At 19.9% G+C, this 16,339-nt stretch overlaps 2 protein-coding genes across 2 annotated transcripts; both read right to left on the bottom strand.

The window, feature by feature from the left end:
• Positions 1-167: 167 nt before the first annotated feature.
• Positions 168-7,905, bottom strand: LOC105363909 (general transcription factor 3C polypeptide 2). Its single transcript, XM_011501713.1, has 20 exons — positions 7,812-7,905; positions 7,354-7,637; positions 7,168-7,284; positions 6,957-7,109; positions 6,722-6,897; positions 6,341-6,446; positions 6,081-6,263; positions 5,667-5,886; positions 5,495-5,588; positions 5,231-5,430; positions 4,941-5,142; positions 4,579-4,857; positions 4,376-4,495; positions 4,130-4,272; positions 3,856-4,042; positions 1,205-1,292; positions 976-1,110; positions 732-899; positions 534-647; positions 168-461 (listed from the first exon to the last, which is right to left on the bottom strand). Exons 3-20 carry the CDS (start codon positions 7,273-7,275, stop codon positions 309-311), a joined length of 2,829 nt encoding a protein of 942 aa, XP_011500015.1. The 5' UTR covers positions 7,276-7,284; positions 7,354-7,637; positions 7,812-7,905; the 3' UTR covers positions 168-308.
• A 948-nt stretch (positions 7,906-8,853) lies between these two features.
• On the bottom strand, positions 8,854-10,126 carry LOC105364082 (uncharacterized). Its single transcript, XM_011501945.1, has 5 exons — positions 10,096-10,126; positions 9,872-9,949; positions 9,618-9,803; positions 9,038-9,220; positions 8,854-8,873 (listed from the first exon to the last, which is right to left on the bottom strand). Exons 1-5 carry the CDS (start codon positions 10,103-10,105, stop codon positions 8,854-8,856), a joined length of 477 nt encoding a protein of 158 aa, XP_011500247.1. The 5' UTR covers positions 10,106-10,126.
• Positions 10,127-16,339: the final 6,213 nt, after the last annotated feature.

Genomic DNA, 16,339 nt, shown 5'->3' with positions numbered 1-16,339 from the left:
ATTATTTTTTGCGCTGTTTTAGATTTAATTGCAATACAAACAATACAATATAACAATATATATATATATATATAATTTTAATAAGAATTATTAATTTTATTATAAATTATACTTTTATTTACATTTATAAAATAAATGAAAATTTTTTTGTATAATTTAGATGGGAATATTGGAAATTAATTTGGGACAATATCTGATTAAATCGGTATTAATTATTATGCATTATTTCAATATACACATTACTTGTTAAATTTGAATTTTCTTTAAAAAATTTTCATTTGCTATTTTTAAAGTAATTATTTCTGTACTTATTCGTCAGATTTTATTGTTTCGATATGTGAAATAAGTAATTTATTATATTCGGTTGAAGCTAATGATTTAAACGAAATAAGTCGCACAAATCCATTTTGATATCCAACAGCAAGCCATAGAAAACTCCAAGCATTTGGATTCCACGCAAGCTATAATAAATATTTAATTATTTATTTAAATACTCAATTTTGGAAATGTTATTATAATATAAAATAACAAACCCGATTCACCGACGTAAATGGATATTGTTCTATAGGAACATTTTTCATCATTTCACAAGTAAGAGTTTTCTTATGATTTTTGGGCTGTTCCGATGAGTACTCATCTCGAAAAAACTAAAAATTGATGTATAATACGATATATTCTATTGATATATTTTTATTTAAACATAAAAATATGGAATATTAAATAATACGTACATTTATTTTATCACAAAATTTTAATCCAAATCTATCATTTGAATCAATATAAGTTGAGGGCATGTAATTATAATCTATATTGTCATTTTTTTCTCGTTTTTTAGTTTGAACTGATTCTTTACTTTTAGAGTCGTTTTGAAAATCAATTAATTCCAACGACGATACAATCTACATGAAAATTATAATTATCTCAACAAATTTATAGAAAAAAATGCTTAAATTACGCTAAGAGTTTTATTTATACACTGATATGGCGTTTACGAGGTAGTGTTTTATCCATATCTCGAATATATAATAGTTGCTCAGGAAATATTGCAAGAACTTCACCTGCAAGTGTACCATTTGCAATGCTATTTCCAAAATCCGATGTAGAAATTGTCTAATAATAAAAATAAAATATATGTTTATAAATGTAATAAATATAAATTTACAACGATTACTTTAAGGAATATTTAAATACATTGATTACGTACATAACTCGTAGAATTCGTTGGTAATAAGTTATAGTATTTATATGTATATTCTCGAAGTGGCAAACAATACGAGTAACTGTGATTCATACTAAAATAAAATATTTGTACTTTGAGTATTAAATTAATAAGTAATATAATACAGATTTAATAAAGATGATATTAAAATTTTCTGCAAATATTTATTTTAAGTTTTGTAAACTTAATTTCTAATAATAATATTACTAAATTTGTACAAATAATATATTCAAATTAAAATACATTTAGGAATTATGCTCTTATATTTCTATATGCTATTTTAAAGTTTAGTGTATGATGAAATCGACAACATCTTAATTCTTGCAACATGAAAATTGAAATTGAAAATATTGTATTTAAAAAGTGAAGGCTTGAACAAGATATTTATAAGATAAGATATAGATATATTTATAAGTTCTGTCATGTCAATAATACATTGAGTTTTTTTTCAATAAATTGATATTAATAAGGCTTTTGCAAGGTAAAATAATTTTCATACATTTGATCTGCTTACTAAAAAATTTAGGTAATACCATTAAATCTTGACAATTTGTGAAAATAATACACAATTTTTGAACCATTAAACTATTATTCACTATATTTATAGTATGTTAATATATATTAATATAATAAACCATTAAAAGTATTATAATAGTATTATTATAGTAATATTTGTACAATATCCTTTTTATAAATTAAAAAATTTATGGTAATTTAAATATTCTCTAGGAATTTATACGCGAAATTAATAATTTTAAAAACGAAAGATTTAATAAAATATACAGGTTTAGATTTTTTAACTATTTTGTAAAGATGTAAGTATTAGTATTTTTAAAATTGAAAGACAATTATGTTAAAGTATTGATGAAAATTATAAAATTTTTTTTAAAACATTATGGTACATCCAAACAATTTAGCGCATATAAACGAATATAAAAAACTTTATGAATTTATTAAATGCCTTTTTGAAATACCAACTAGTATTATAAATATTTAATTAATATTAAAAACTAAATAAAAAACTAAAACATAATCTTATCAATTTAAAATATTATTTCGAATAAAAATATTATATTATATTGTACTTTTTTTTAAATTTAATTTTTCCTATCTTTGTTTTTATTACTTAATTTTTATTACTTAACAGTAATAGTTTTTTTATTATTTTCCTACCAAAGTTCTACTTTAGCTTTATATTCAAATCATAATAATTTAGGTGCTGATATATTTTTCATGAATGTTGGATAGTTAAAAGAATGAATTTTCTGTTTCTTAAAAAAAACAGTTCTAATGATATCTAATTTAATATTAGTATAGAATATCATTTATTTGATTACTATTGAGTACAAATGATTATTTATTATTTTTCTATTTTTTTAATAGAAAATCTTAACTAATTTATTTTTAACGTTCTGATATTTTTAAAATATTAGTTAAACAATTGTATTTAAATATACTGTTTTATTTGTCTCTTAATCTTCAATGTTTATTCTACTTACCTTATTTTCTTTTATTTTTTTCAAATAGTTTTTAAAATATTAAAATATATTTCTACCCTAAGTTTGAACTATATTATCGTAAGATTATAATATAATTGTTCCAATTCATAATCTTAATAAATGACAGTTAACAAATTTCGAAATAGAGTCAGTAACTAAAATATGTTATAATATAATGCATTTACTTAATTATACACGCTTTTTATTAAAGGACAATTATAATACGCTTTTGTTCAATATGTATTATCATCTCTAAAAAAATTCTCAAACATTTAAAATTATAATTTAAAAATATATTTAATCAAGAAAAAAAGCGAAATATGAATTTTATCTTAAAGAATTTTGTAATCATTAACGTCATTAAAACATTACTATACACAGTTATCACAAGAATTATAATTAATATAAGGTAATCAAAATTCAATTATGAAGATTACAAAAATATATCCTTTTACAATACTATATATTTAAAAATTTTTTTATAAATGTGAGGAAAGCGATCATAAATTTACTTTAAAGAACTACAATATAATATGCAATGTAGATTAATATCCTAAAAGAAGTATTCAGAGTTTAATAAATTTAATGATTGATTGTTTCTTTACATCATATTGAATATCATTTTTATTTTAAATGATTAAGCATTTAATTACTGAAAAATTACATACTAACGAATGAATTATAATTTGCTGATTGTGTAGTGCTAAAGAAAATATAATTACATAAAACATACCATATTTGTTAAAAATGTCATTTAACATATATAAATTATATTTACAGTTAAATGTGAGCATTATATACATATTTATTCCAGATATATAAAATTCTTAAATAATGAAAGGTACTATCATAAATTTTGTGCTTGTGTTGACTTAAAAATAATGATTGAAATTAAATATTTTACTTGATTAGGAGTTGGTCATTATTTTGTCATATTATTAATATGACTTATTTTAAAAATTTGATAACGAAGCTTGATTATATATTGTTATTTAACTAAACAAATTTTCATGAAAATAATTAACTATTAAATTGTGAATTAATTAAGCATTGCACGACATTATTTTTTAATTAATACATGTATTTATTATTAATTTCTTAAAATTCAATTTATAGATCATTTAATTTTGTACTTACCTAAGTGCATCATCATAAGCAATCAGTGCACAATGCCAATTATTTAGCCATGATCCATCAGTGACAAAACTTTTTTTCAAAAAATTCCTTGGATTAGTAATATCTTCTAAGTCCCAAAATTTATAATGTCTATCTAAACTTGCAGTTGCTAAAAATCGTTTATTATCTTGGGGTATTAAATATGCCACTATAAATGATAGAAATAATTATATATATTAAACAAATGCTTAAATTCTAATGCTTACTTTATATAATTTTATCTATTTAAACTCACTTGTAATTGCATGGTGGTGTGCAAAAAAATGTCTATATGAATTAAGAAAAATAGTATTGCCTCTTTTAGTTTTTAACATTGAAGATTTTGATGTTAAATCCCATAATGCAATATATCCATTTGAAAATCCAGCAACAATTACACTGTAAATGTAAAAATGATAATTATTTTTAAATATAATAAATTATTTAATATGATCATTTTTTTATAATATCAACTGTATATTTTTCAAAAATGAATTCCTACTTGTGCTCGTTTTCTTTAGTCCACGATAATTTTGTAACTTGCCAAATTTGTTGCTTCTGATCAAACATTTCTAAATTAACAATTAATTGTAAAACAGGTTCTGTATTATAAATAGGATATCTATAAATAAAAAGATCAATTTTTAAATATTTTTTTCCATTCACTTTTACAATATGTATGAATTAATTAGCCATATGACTCACATATTTTCCACTTTTTTATCGTCAAAATTATTTATAGTTTTATTGCAATCTGAATAAGATGGAAGATCTTCTGGAAAAATAAGTGAGTATATTCGCACACAACCATCAGAACAAGCTGCAGCTAATAAACCCATTCTTTTTGGTTGACCATTTTCATTAATAAAACCAGGCAATTGTTCATGTTGATAACATCCAGATGGACACCAGTCTAAACACCAAACTGTTCCTCCCTCATGAATGATTGCATATGCTAATTTTGGATTATACATATTACTAGTTCTACATTTTTATAAACAAAAATATATTTTAGTATCTTTTGATACAAAAACAAACATTGTTAAGTACTTCATAATAATACAAACTTATTATTGAGATCGCCGAAATTCCAAATTTGAATAATATTTTTTTTAGTGTATATTTTTCCAACAGAAAATTCTATATCCATTGTTGGATGAGTACTGACAGCAATAAATTGTGATATATTTTTAGAAAATGCTAATAAGCTAGGTATTGGTAACCATGCCAAAGCCCAAATTGGACCCCCAGCAAAAAATGTTGGATTATCTATAAATAAAAATATAAAATAAATTAAAAATTAAAAATTAAATAAATACAAGATTAAAAGATTAATTGTGAATATAATATTATTAACCTTGAATACAATGTCCTTCAAATCTTTTCCACTTCTTCCATTTTGACTTTAGTAAATCTTCATTATTAGTTTTTTCACTTTTCATAAGCATTGATTGTTCAATAATTGGAAAATATTCCTTTGATTCATTAACACTTAATAACTTAAAAGTATTAGGTACCAATTCTTTAAATAAATTAAATTTATAATTTTTTTTTTCACTGTAAAAAAAGTACATTAATATTTTAATAATTACTATTGTATATAAAATAAAATAAATTATACAATTCCAATGTCCATTGAAATGCAGTGTAGAATGGCTTATTCAACTTGGTATGACAAACACCATCTTTAAACAAAAATCTAAAGATCTTATTTGCTAAACAAAAATTTCAATATTAATATTTAATATGAATTTTTTAAATTTGTTTGAAGATAAAATTAAATAAAGTCGTACAGGATTTAATACTTTCTTTAAAAAAAAATTTCTTTTGTAAGCCAGGATTTTTTTCGCTTTCTTTATCTATCTCATCAATATTGTCACTACTAAAAGACTCTGTGTCAGACAATGATAAATGGATATCATAATTATCTTCTATTGAATGTTTTTGGAGAGCATGGCTAACAATTTCATTCTCAGATAATGTTTGAAATTGACAAATTTTACATGAAAAATTCTGTAATATATAATAATATATAAATATTGAAAGAAAATTTTTTATTTTAGTTTAATTTCAAAACAACTACTTTTAACTGTCAAATTTGTATATCTTTCTAATTTAAGATTGTTTTTAATAGTAATTATAAATTAAAATTAAACTTTTTTCTTTTATTTATATTATTCAATAATACTTTAATATTTCATAGATACCTCTTGAGGTGTGAAATTACATACTGCATAATGTTGTTTAATTTCATTTAATGATTTACTATTAAACTGACAGCCTGCTTGATTACAAATTGCATATTCTCCAATATTTAAATTTTTTTTCCATTTTCCCAATAATGTACTTGGAATTTTTTTCATTAGCTGTGGCTTCTGTATTAATTTTTTCTATAAAATATAAATACAGTTAAAAATTTAATAACATTTTAAAATTAGTTTTTATAAATATCATCTTGATATCTTACGACAGAACTAAAATTCAATTTTAACTTTTTATCTGATGAGAATAAACAATCTTTATCATCTTTATCATTAACTATTGCTGTAAATTGTGATATTTTGGTAATGGCTCTAAAAGTATATAAAAAAATTAATTCATACGCTCGCACAATCACACACATAAATTATATATTATAATATAATTATAATACAAAATTTAATATAAATATATTTTAATAGTGATACTAAATTATTTCAACACAGTATTATTAGGCAATACTCTCAAAATAAAAAGAGGATTAAAATATTGGGTATATAATTTATTTTCTATGGATTCTTTTATGAAAATTATTTTTTCTATCTTTATTTATATTAAATATTCTTATTAGTGCTAATATATATTATACTTTTCAGCAGCTTTTCTCTTAATTTTTGAACCTAAATTTATATCATCCGCTTCTGAAAAATTTGTTTTTTGCTTTTCTTCTGTTTGTAATTTATGCATTCTTTCATGATATTCTAGTGATGATGGTTTTGTTACTGCATCACAAATAGGGCACGTGACCATTAAAGCCCGTTTTTCCTTTAAAATTTATTATATTTTTAATGAATGTTATTAAATTTCAAATTTTAAAAGCTTACTTCTTCATCTTTTCCACAAAATGTTGTGTGTGAGAGAAATCCTAATACACTACGCTTTATGACATTACATATTTCACAAACAAGATTTCCTTTTCTTCTTTTTATAGCATTGAACAAAATTCTTTTAAGTAACTTTTCATCATTTTCAAAATTCTACAAAAAATTTTTTAATATAGAAAAATGTTATTGTTAATACAAAAATTATGCTTACTGGTTTCGTTGTTCCTTTAACCCAACCCAAATCATTATGTAGTGATAAATTATGATGAGACCATTGACTTTTTAATATTTCCACATTGCATTTTCCACAAGATACCATTTTCTTCACCTATTAAAATATATTTTTATTTATAAAGTATATATGTAATAATTTCATAAAATAATTATTAAAACTAACACTTGATTCTGTAGAATTCAGTTTCAAATTTCCTTTTTTTAAAGATTGATTAACTTGCGAATGATGTGGTACATAGTCATCATCACAATTACTTTTTTTATTACCTCCTTTAGGCCTTCCTCGTTTTCGCTCTTTGTATTTATTAAAAGGATATTTTCTTTTTTTTCTGTGGTTTATAGAATTATTCTCATTATCATTAGTTGTACTGTAACTATCATCACTTGTTCTTGTTTCATCAACAATACTCTTTATATTGCTTGATTTTCTATCATCTGAAACAAGTTCTAAAGAGATTGTAATATTTTAATTTTCTTGTATATTCGAGATATATTTTATGAACAATTTTTTCATTTTGTATATCAATTGAATTTAGTAATTTTCTTTTTTTTTAAATAATTTGATTATACTCAGTTATAAAGAAACACAATTAAGTGTATTATTACAAATTCTTTTGCTACCTGTACTAGAAGTATTCAATCCATGTGTCTTAACTTTTGATGGTCTTCCTCTTCGTTTTTTTTGTATACTACACGAGACTGTACTCTCTTTATTAATGTCTTAGTTAAAAATTAAAATATTAAAATATTAAATTACAAACTAAATTCATAATTATACATTTAAAAAATTAAAAACTTATTATTTACCATCATGTTTCATACTATTTTTATTCGATGTATCATATTTATTAATGTTTGTTTCCAAAGTCAAGTAATTATTGGCTTTTTCACAAATAACTCTTTCATTGGTCCTTTCAATTGACACAGATTCCCATATTTCTGAATTCGAATATCTTTCCTTTTTTTCATCTTTATGAACAATTGGATCCTCAATTTCTGTATATACATGTTTTTGAATGGTATCTATATTTAAAAATATAAAAATGACATAAATATATTTTTCAAAAACGATTAAAGATTAATGTTTTACTGCCATTTTTCTAGATATTTCTTACTTATTAAAATAGAATTATCAATATTTTATTTTGAAATAATAAATAATTTGTATTATCAAAAATAATTTTTTTGCTAATTTTACCCATAGAAATTATTTTACTTTTTATTTCAGTAAATTTAATGATACTTTAATTTTTAGACTTAAAATTAAAATGAAATTAAAGACAAAGTAAATTAGAAACATTAATGGTTATCCGCATTCTTTAAATTACCTGTATTTTCTGTGCTAAATTTATTAATATTCATGTCCATAGTAAGATAATTATATTTATCATGACTTATTTTTCCTTCATTGCAACTGTTTATTAATATTGATCTTCTGTTGCTACGTTTTTCTGGTACATTATTTAATTCCAAAATGCTTTTACTTATATCTAGATTCCAAAAAAATTTGTAAATTAGATCATTGTTAATTATTTATAACTAATAAAAGAATTTTAAATAAATATTTCACCATTATTTTCTAGACAAATTTTACTTGTTACACCAAATATATTTGATGTATTTATTTTAAAATTATTGTGTTCATTTTTAGATACTTGGTTTTTCAATTTTGAAGGTCTTCCTCTTTTCTTTTGAATACAAATTAAATTCAAATTTTTTTCATTTGTATATTCTTTATTATTATCTATATTTTAAAGAAAAATTTATGTAAAGAATGTATTAAAAATTTTTTTGACATTTTTAGAATAAAATCCAAAATAATTTATGATAAGTATATAAAATATAACCTTTGTTTTCTGAATATTTTTCTGGAGTTGAAACAATAGAGTTATCAACACTAGAAACATGTAATTCTTGTTCATTTTCATTATGAAATTCATCTGAAGGAAGTATAATTTTCGATTGCCTTCTTTTATTTTTTTGTAAACTTTGGTTACTACCTATTTTATTAATTAAATTGTCTTTGTTAACTGAAAAATTAAAATAAATCCAAATGATTATTTTTTATACTTTAAGTAATAATTTAAGATAACAATTAGATATAAATTTCAATATTAAAAAAATAAGATTTAATAAGTAATTTTAATATTGGAGTATTTTTCAATATTATTGATATCAATAATATTGTATTCGTAATAGTTTCAGATAAATAGTTACTATTATTTTCATGAATTTTTTACAAGTGTGCATTATCATTGTGTATTTTGATGGTCTTTCCATGTACCTTTTTTTTGGGTAGAAATGATTTTTATTTTATTTAAATTCTCTGAATTATGTTAAATATAAATATAAATTTAAATTACTCAACATTTATTTTTTATATATTTGAATGAGAAGTACACAAAAATATATAGAAATTAAATATACCTGGATTTATTTTATTTCCAATTGTACCATTAGTATCTAATGGTAATTTAACCATACATGTATTATCATTAGTAGTTTTTCCTACAAATGTATCACTACATGTTGCTATTTTACTAGATCGTCTTCTTAATCTTCTTTTGAAAATAGTAGAGCAAACAATTTTTCCTTGCAAAGTATCATTTTGAACTACAGAAAAATACAATTAAAATAAAATAATATCTTAAAAATTATAAAATTTTATAATTTCATATTACCTTCATTTTCATGATGATAATCATTTATACAATCATATAATTTACGAGGTCTTCCTCTTTTCCTTTTCTGAAAACAAACTAAATTTATATCTCTTAAATATCAGATATTTGAAATAAAATTAAACTTTTAAAACTCTGAATTGTTTTTATTAATTTATTTATAAATGTATTATTATTTCGAAATTTTTAGTAATATTTATAATTTAATATCAAGAAAATCTTACCTTCGTTCATATTAATTTTATTTAGAATGCTATCACCTTTACTTTACAAATGTAATTTATTTATGATAAAATTTAATTTTCTAACACATACATCAAAAGAATTATAATTTTTTTATAGATTTTTCCTGTTTATTTGCATACAATTCACTAAAAAAAAAAAAAAATTAATAGATTTTTTTGATGAAAAATGAAACTATTATATAATTTAGATTCAATTTTATTATCATTTGTATTTCTCTGTGTACATACAAGACTACTTTCCAAAACTGAATCTTACTAAATAATATTAGTTAATATAACTGCAAATAAGCAATAATTTTTTATTATGAATAGTTTTGATTAACTTTGTATTATTGAATTTTGATTCTATTTTCATGATAATTTTCTTCTTTTAATATTAGTTTCAAAGTAACATTCTTCAATTTTACAAAGACAAGTTCCAGTTGATATTTTTATGATAATCATAATTCATCAAATGCTTACTTACATTTTATAAGTTTCCGTAAAAATAACTATCAATTTTTAACTTGTTAAAAAAATTGAAATAAATTAACGTGTTTCTGTATTCTCTATTAATTTTCTTAAGTCTATTTTATTTTTTAACATATATTAAATAATCAAAAACATTTAAATAAATTCATTTTTAAGCGATTCATTTAATATTATATTATCATTTAAAATTTTATAATACATTATAGATAATATTCAAAATAATAAGGAAATTATTGTATTATTAACTATCATAAATATTTTAAATTTATTTTCTTTGTAAAATCTAAAAATTTTAATTTATGAAATTATTTTTATATTCTCATTAAATATCAGCAAATACAATACTAAAAAATTGTTAATATTTCTTTTTCATTAATATTTTTTAACATTGTTTACGCTAACAATTATACAAAATTGCATTATTTGTAATTTTATTATAATAGATTTTATTTTTAATTATCCTACCTTAAGTTTCTCATAAATGAATAAAAATTATATAATATTTTAAAATTAATTAAATGATTTATAAAGCTACTTACTATAATACATAGTCATAAATTTATATTACTTTAAATTTTAGTATAAAAATATTTTAATGAATATAATTAAAATATTATTTTAATCAAATTTACAGCTGCTTTATTATTTCACAAAATATTGTTATAATTTCACTACTGTTAGGTTAGCTCTATTTTATTTTCTTATATCAAATTTTATAAACAATTTTTATAAACAAAAATTTTTAAGATGTTTATAAGTCAATGTATTTGATAAGATTTAAATTACATGATATTTAAAGTTTATTTGGATTAGAATTATTTAAAATGTTAATATTGTATGATAAAATATTTATAAAATTTAAAATTAATTATCTTACTTTTAGATATTTTATTTTCAAGAATTGAAACTCTCGCAAGTTCTGATATTAAAATAACAAATTCCGGCTGTTTAATTTCACTACTTGATTAATGTTTACGAATATGTCACAATCATTTTTATTATCTATGACTTTTTCAAATTAGTTACTTAAAATGATTTAAAGCTATTTATTTGTTAAACTTATACAACAATCACATTAGTAATAATTTTATAAGTAGAATAAGCTTACAAAGAGGCATTCAATGAAAAATCTTTACCAGCAAGTATTTGTTTATTATTATATTGTATTTTCAAATTTAGTTATATACAGAAAAATTTATATGATCGGTTTTTAAGAATATTGGTTTAAAAAATAATAATTATTTTATTATACTTTAGGAACAAGTTCACTTTTTAAATAATTGCGACAACTATAGGTTATATTTTTAATTACTATATAAGAATATTCTATCACACGTTACACTTACTTGACATTGCCTAAATAACATGTTTGGATAATAAATATAAATAAGGAAATTGTGGTGTATAAAATTTGTTCAAATTACTAATTGAATTTTAATTTTTATAATATTAAAAAAAAATTGAATCCAAAGATTCGTAATTAAATATTATACAATACTTTTTAAAACTGATCATAATGTAATTTATGTCAAGTAGCAAAACTATAGACATTGCTTAATATAACCCGCCATTAAATATAAGAAATATTTATAGGTGAAAAAATTATAAAATATTTAATTCCATCCTTTTTTAATAATGTCTATATGATGTGCATGCGCAAAAAGATAATCCATAAATTTGAATTTAAAAAGTGAAATTGTATTTAAACCTTTTCAAAGTTATAAATTTTGAATATAATTTTTTATAAATTTCAACATTGATTATTATGTAACTTAATACATACAGCTATATATATTCATAGTATATTATATATATATATATATATATATATAGCATAATATTGAGTATTGTTAAGAATAATGGTAAAAATAGATTTTAACCCAGAAACCAGAATAGTTAACTAATTTTTACATATATTATACTCGTAAAAGAACAATTAATGTAATAGTTAAAGAAAATACCGAAAAAATCTGTATGTATTTATCCAAACCTCACTATAAAATATTAAAGTTAATATGATTTATCATTCAAAAATAGACAATTATGCCTTTAGACAGAAATATGTACATATTTGCATAAACTTAAATAATGAACAGTTTTGATTTTTAAAAAATAGAAATAAAAAGTAAATTTATCATGTTTATATTATATAAATACTAACGCCTACTCGAGTTCTAAAGCGACGATACTACAATTGCACAATGATATTGTCTAAAATAAGGATTAAAAAAATAATAATATAAAAAATGATTTTATGCTGAAAAATATGATTTTTCAATCAAATGTAATTAACACAAATAATTTGAAAAGTATTTTTCATTTTCATTTAATATGTTATTGTAATAAATAAAATCATTTAATATTTTTAGGAACACATCTTGCTTATTAATCGTTACCATTTAAAATATACAAATATTTTTTAATTTCTCTCTGTAATTTACTTATTTAAGATATACAAAACTTATTAACATTTTATGCTATGGATTATAGACATTTAATGTATATAGGTTAATTATATATTATTATATATTAACATTACCGGTATTAAGATATTTCATGATTATAAATTTATGAAAAAATCTATGAATAGTTAATATTTTTCAAATTTGTATATAAAATTGATTAATAAAAATTTAAGAACCATTGCTTTGTTCAATAATGTCATATCTTAAGCACTGAATTTTGATTGCAATTAAAATCTACGCCAAAATTTTAAAAAGTGAAAATTATCAAATTTAATATGCATTTAAATTTATAGATATGTAAAATAAAATAAATAATTCTTTTTAATAATTTAACTCTGATAAAATAGTTTTTCTCTTAGCTCATTTCTTCAAATCAATAACAATAAAAGCCAGAAAGAAAGTCAAGAATAAACATAGTCAATATTTTTTATTAGAAAAATAATTAATTTTATCATTGTTTAAGCATTAAAAGAATTTTTTATTACAATTATTCTTTAAATTATCTATATTAATTTATTTTATATTTTATTTAATTTTTAAAATGTTTAAGAATAAAAACTTTCCTTTTTACTGACTTCTTATATATTATCAAATAAAGTATAATCATCTCAACATTATCATAACCCATGAAAATACTGCAATAAATTTTTTACGGATACATGATAATAAAAATAATTTGGTTATTACTTATTTAACAAAGAAGAAAGAATATATAGATGGAAAAAAATTAAGTTATCAAAAAACAACACCTTTAAGAAGTATATACACCTTTTTGATAGATAGATCTTCCAATGATCTCAAAAACATGAATATTTCCGTCTCATTTACATTTACATTTTTTAGAAATTCTAATTTAATTTTGGATAACGTTCCAAAATAATTTTATATTGACTTATATCATTATTGTTTAAAATTCTAAATAAACTGCCATAAACTACTAAAATAAACTACTTTTTATTTGAAAATATTTTTATATTAATTGAAATACCTTTCGAAAATTCTCATTCTCTAAAACAAATTAGAATGTATTTTATTTGTATATAATTTTATTAATAGAATGTGAAAAGAAATTAATAAGGGTTCTATATAAAATTAATGGAAAATAAAAAACTTATATAGAATTAGATTTAGACTTAAATATAATTATAATATAATGAAATTAATATTTATTAGTAAATCAACCGAGAAATAAAAATAAACGTGCTACTAGCGTTTCATATCGCATAATATTATTAAAATAACAATTTATAGAGTTATTAGAACTTTTTAAATAGGAAGAAAATATTCATTTGGTTACCATTTTTAAAATTTTATTTTTTAATCACTAAATATATTATATATTTATACTTATAATATTTAAAGTATATTTATTTTTCCTTGATGAGTGATTTTTACTTATAAATGTTAATGTATCTAAAGAATTGTATGCATTAATACGAATTTCCTGTCACGAGAATGAAAAAATATAATATATATTATAAGTAGAAGAGGCAAACTTTACAAGTGTTTTGAAATGTTAAAAGAATAAATCATATAAAGCGTAATAATATAATAAATATTAATTAGAAAAATCGAATTAATAATTTATACTGCATTATATAATTTTACTATTTATAATGAAAACATACTTAATTATTATTTTTGAAATAATTATTTCATAATAACTTTTTATACAGCTTTAAAATTTTGACGAAACATAGTCATGTTTGAGTAAATATTTGTTATCGTTTCAATAGTGTAGTTCAAGCTTAATCCCCAATTAAATTAAACTTCATTTGATTTTTAAGCTAAATAATCTAATCCGACAAAAAATATAAAATGCTTTCCTTATTAAGAATTAAGTCAATTTAATATCGATATAGTTTCATTAAACCGTAAACTAAGAATTTTTGAATTTTTAAATTAGCTGTAGTTATATAAACTTCGAGTATTAAGTTATCGACTGATGAACACCGAGTAGCATTAGAAGATCCATTAGCTAGAATGTGCTATAATAACATACTGGAAAAGAAACAAAGTAATAAGCGCTGATGCAAATTATTATAATTATTAAATTATTATACTAATTTTCATATATAATATCATTAACACTAGCCTGCATTAGCTTACCCTAAAATTTCTTATAACAGTTGATTATAATGAATGATAGTTTGTTAAGTTTTTATTGATAGCTTTAATCATTATATCTAAATTTAATTAAATTACGTTTATTAATTAATAATATGAAAATTTTTATATTTATATTCATTAAAATGATTAAAACTTAATGAATTTTCTGCTCAATTGATGAAATGTGAAATAAGGAAAAGTAATAAATACTTATGTAAATAATATTGAAAAAATTTACCCTTTTAAGACATTACTTATTTCTAACAAATAAGTAATTTTTTTTATTTCTTGAAATTGTATTAAAATATACAATATACAATATAAGAAAATAATTTTTGTATATTAAGAAATACCTATTGCAATATTTTAAGGTTTAGTTTTGTTTAAAAGTATTTTTTAATTTCATTTTAAAATATGTTTAAAACGATGTCGGTGTCTACAGTAAAACATTTTTTTTAACAACTCAAAATGAAATACACTTGTTTTTACATGTCATTTAATTAAAAAATTATGAAGTATTTAATTTTGTAAAGTAACTATTGTAAGGCAACTGTATTGCAAAGGAAATTCGTTATCGGGAAAGAAAGTAAGAAATTATAATAAATATGAAAACCAGAAAACTAAATTATTCGATTGTATGATTTCTAATAATGAATATTACCATGATTATTAAATTATGAAATTATTATTTTACATATAACAAAACATAAGCACTAGATATTTAATATACATAATTTACTTACATGAAATGTTATAAAAATCTATAATTATTTAAGTTGATTAGCATATATCAATACAACTTTCAGTTACTTTTTTCATACAATTATTTATAATTTTGAATGTAATTTAAATTAATGTTGGTTATATATAAATTCTCCTGTACGTCTTTAATTTCTTAATATAAATGTAAAATATTTTTTAAATTGCTGAAATTTCGATGTTATATTTAATTATTATAATATTTTTATCATCTATTTATATGTGTAGTCTTTAGCATTATAAATAACAAATTTTTTGAAAATTAAAAATAAATTCAATAATACAATAATTTATATAAATAATCTTCATAAAATATTGATTTTATATAAATAAGGCTTAAAAACTAAATTAAAAAAATTATTAATACATATATATTATCATAATAGTTCATAAAACATTTTTAATTATGTATAATATAA

Source organism: Ceratosolen solmsi, unplaced genomic scaffold (genome assembly GCF_000503995.2).
Source record: "Ceratosolen solmsi marchali unplaced genomic scaffold, CerSol_1.0 scaffold23, whole genome shotgun sequence".
NCBI lineage: Eukaryota > Metazoa > Arthropoda > Insecta > Hymenoptera > Agaonidae > Ceratosolen > Ceratosolen solmsi.
Note: the sequence above shows the minus strand (reverse complement) of the source record. Positions and strands in the feature narration are given on the sequence as shown.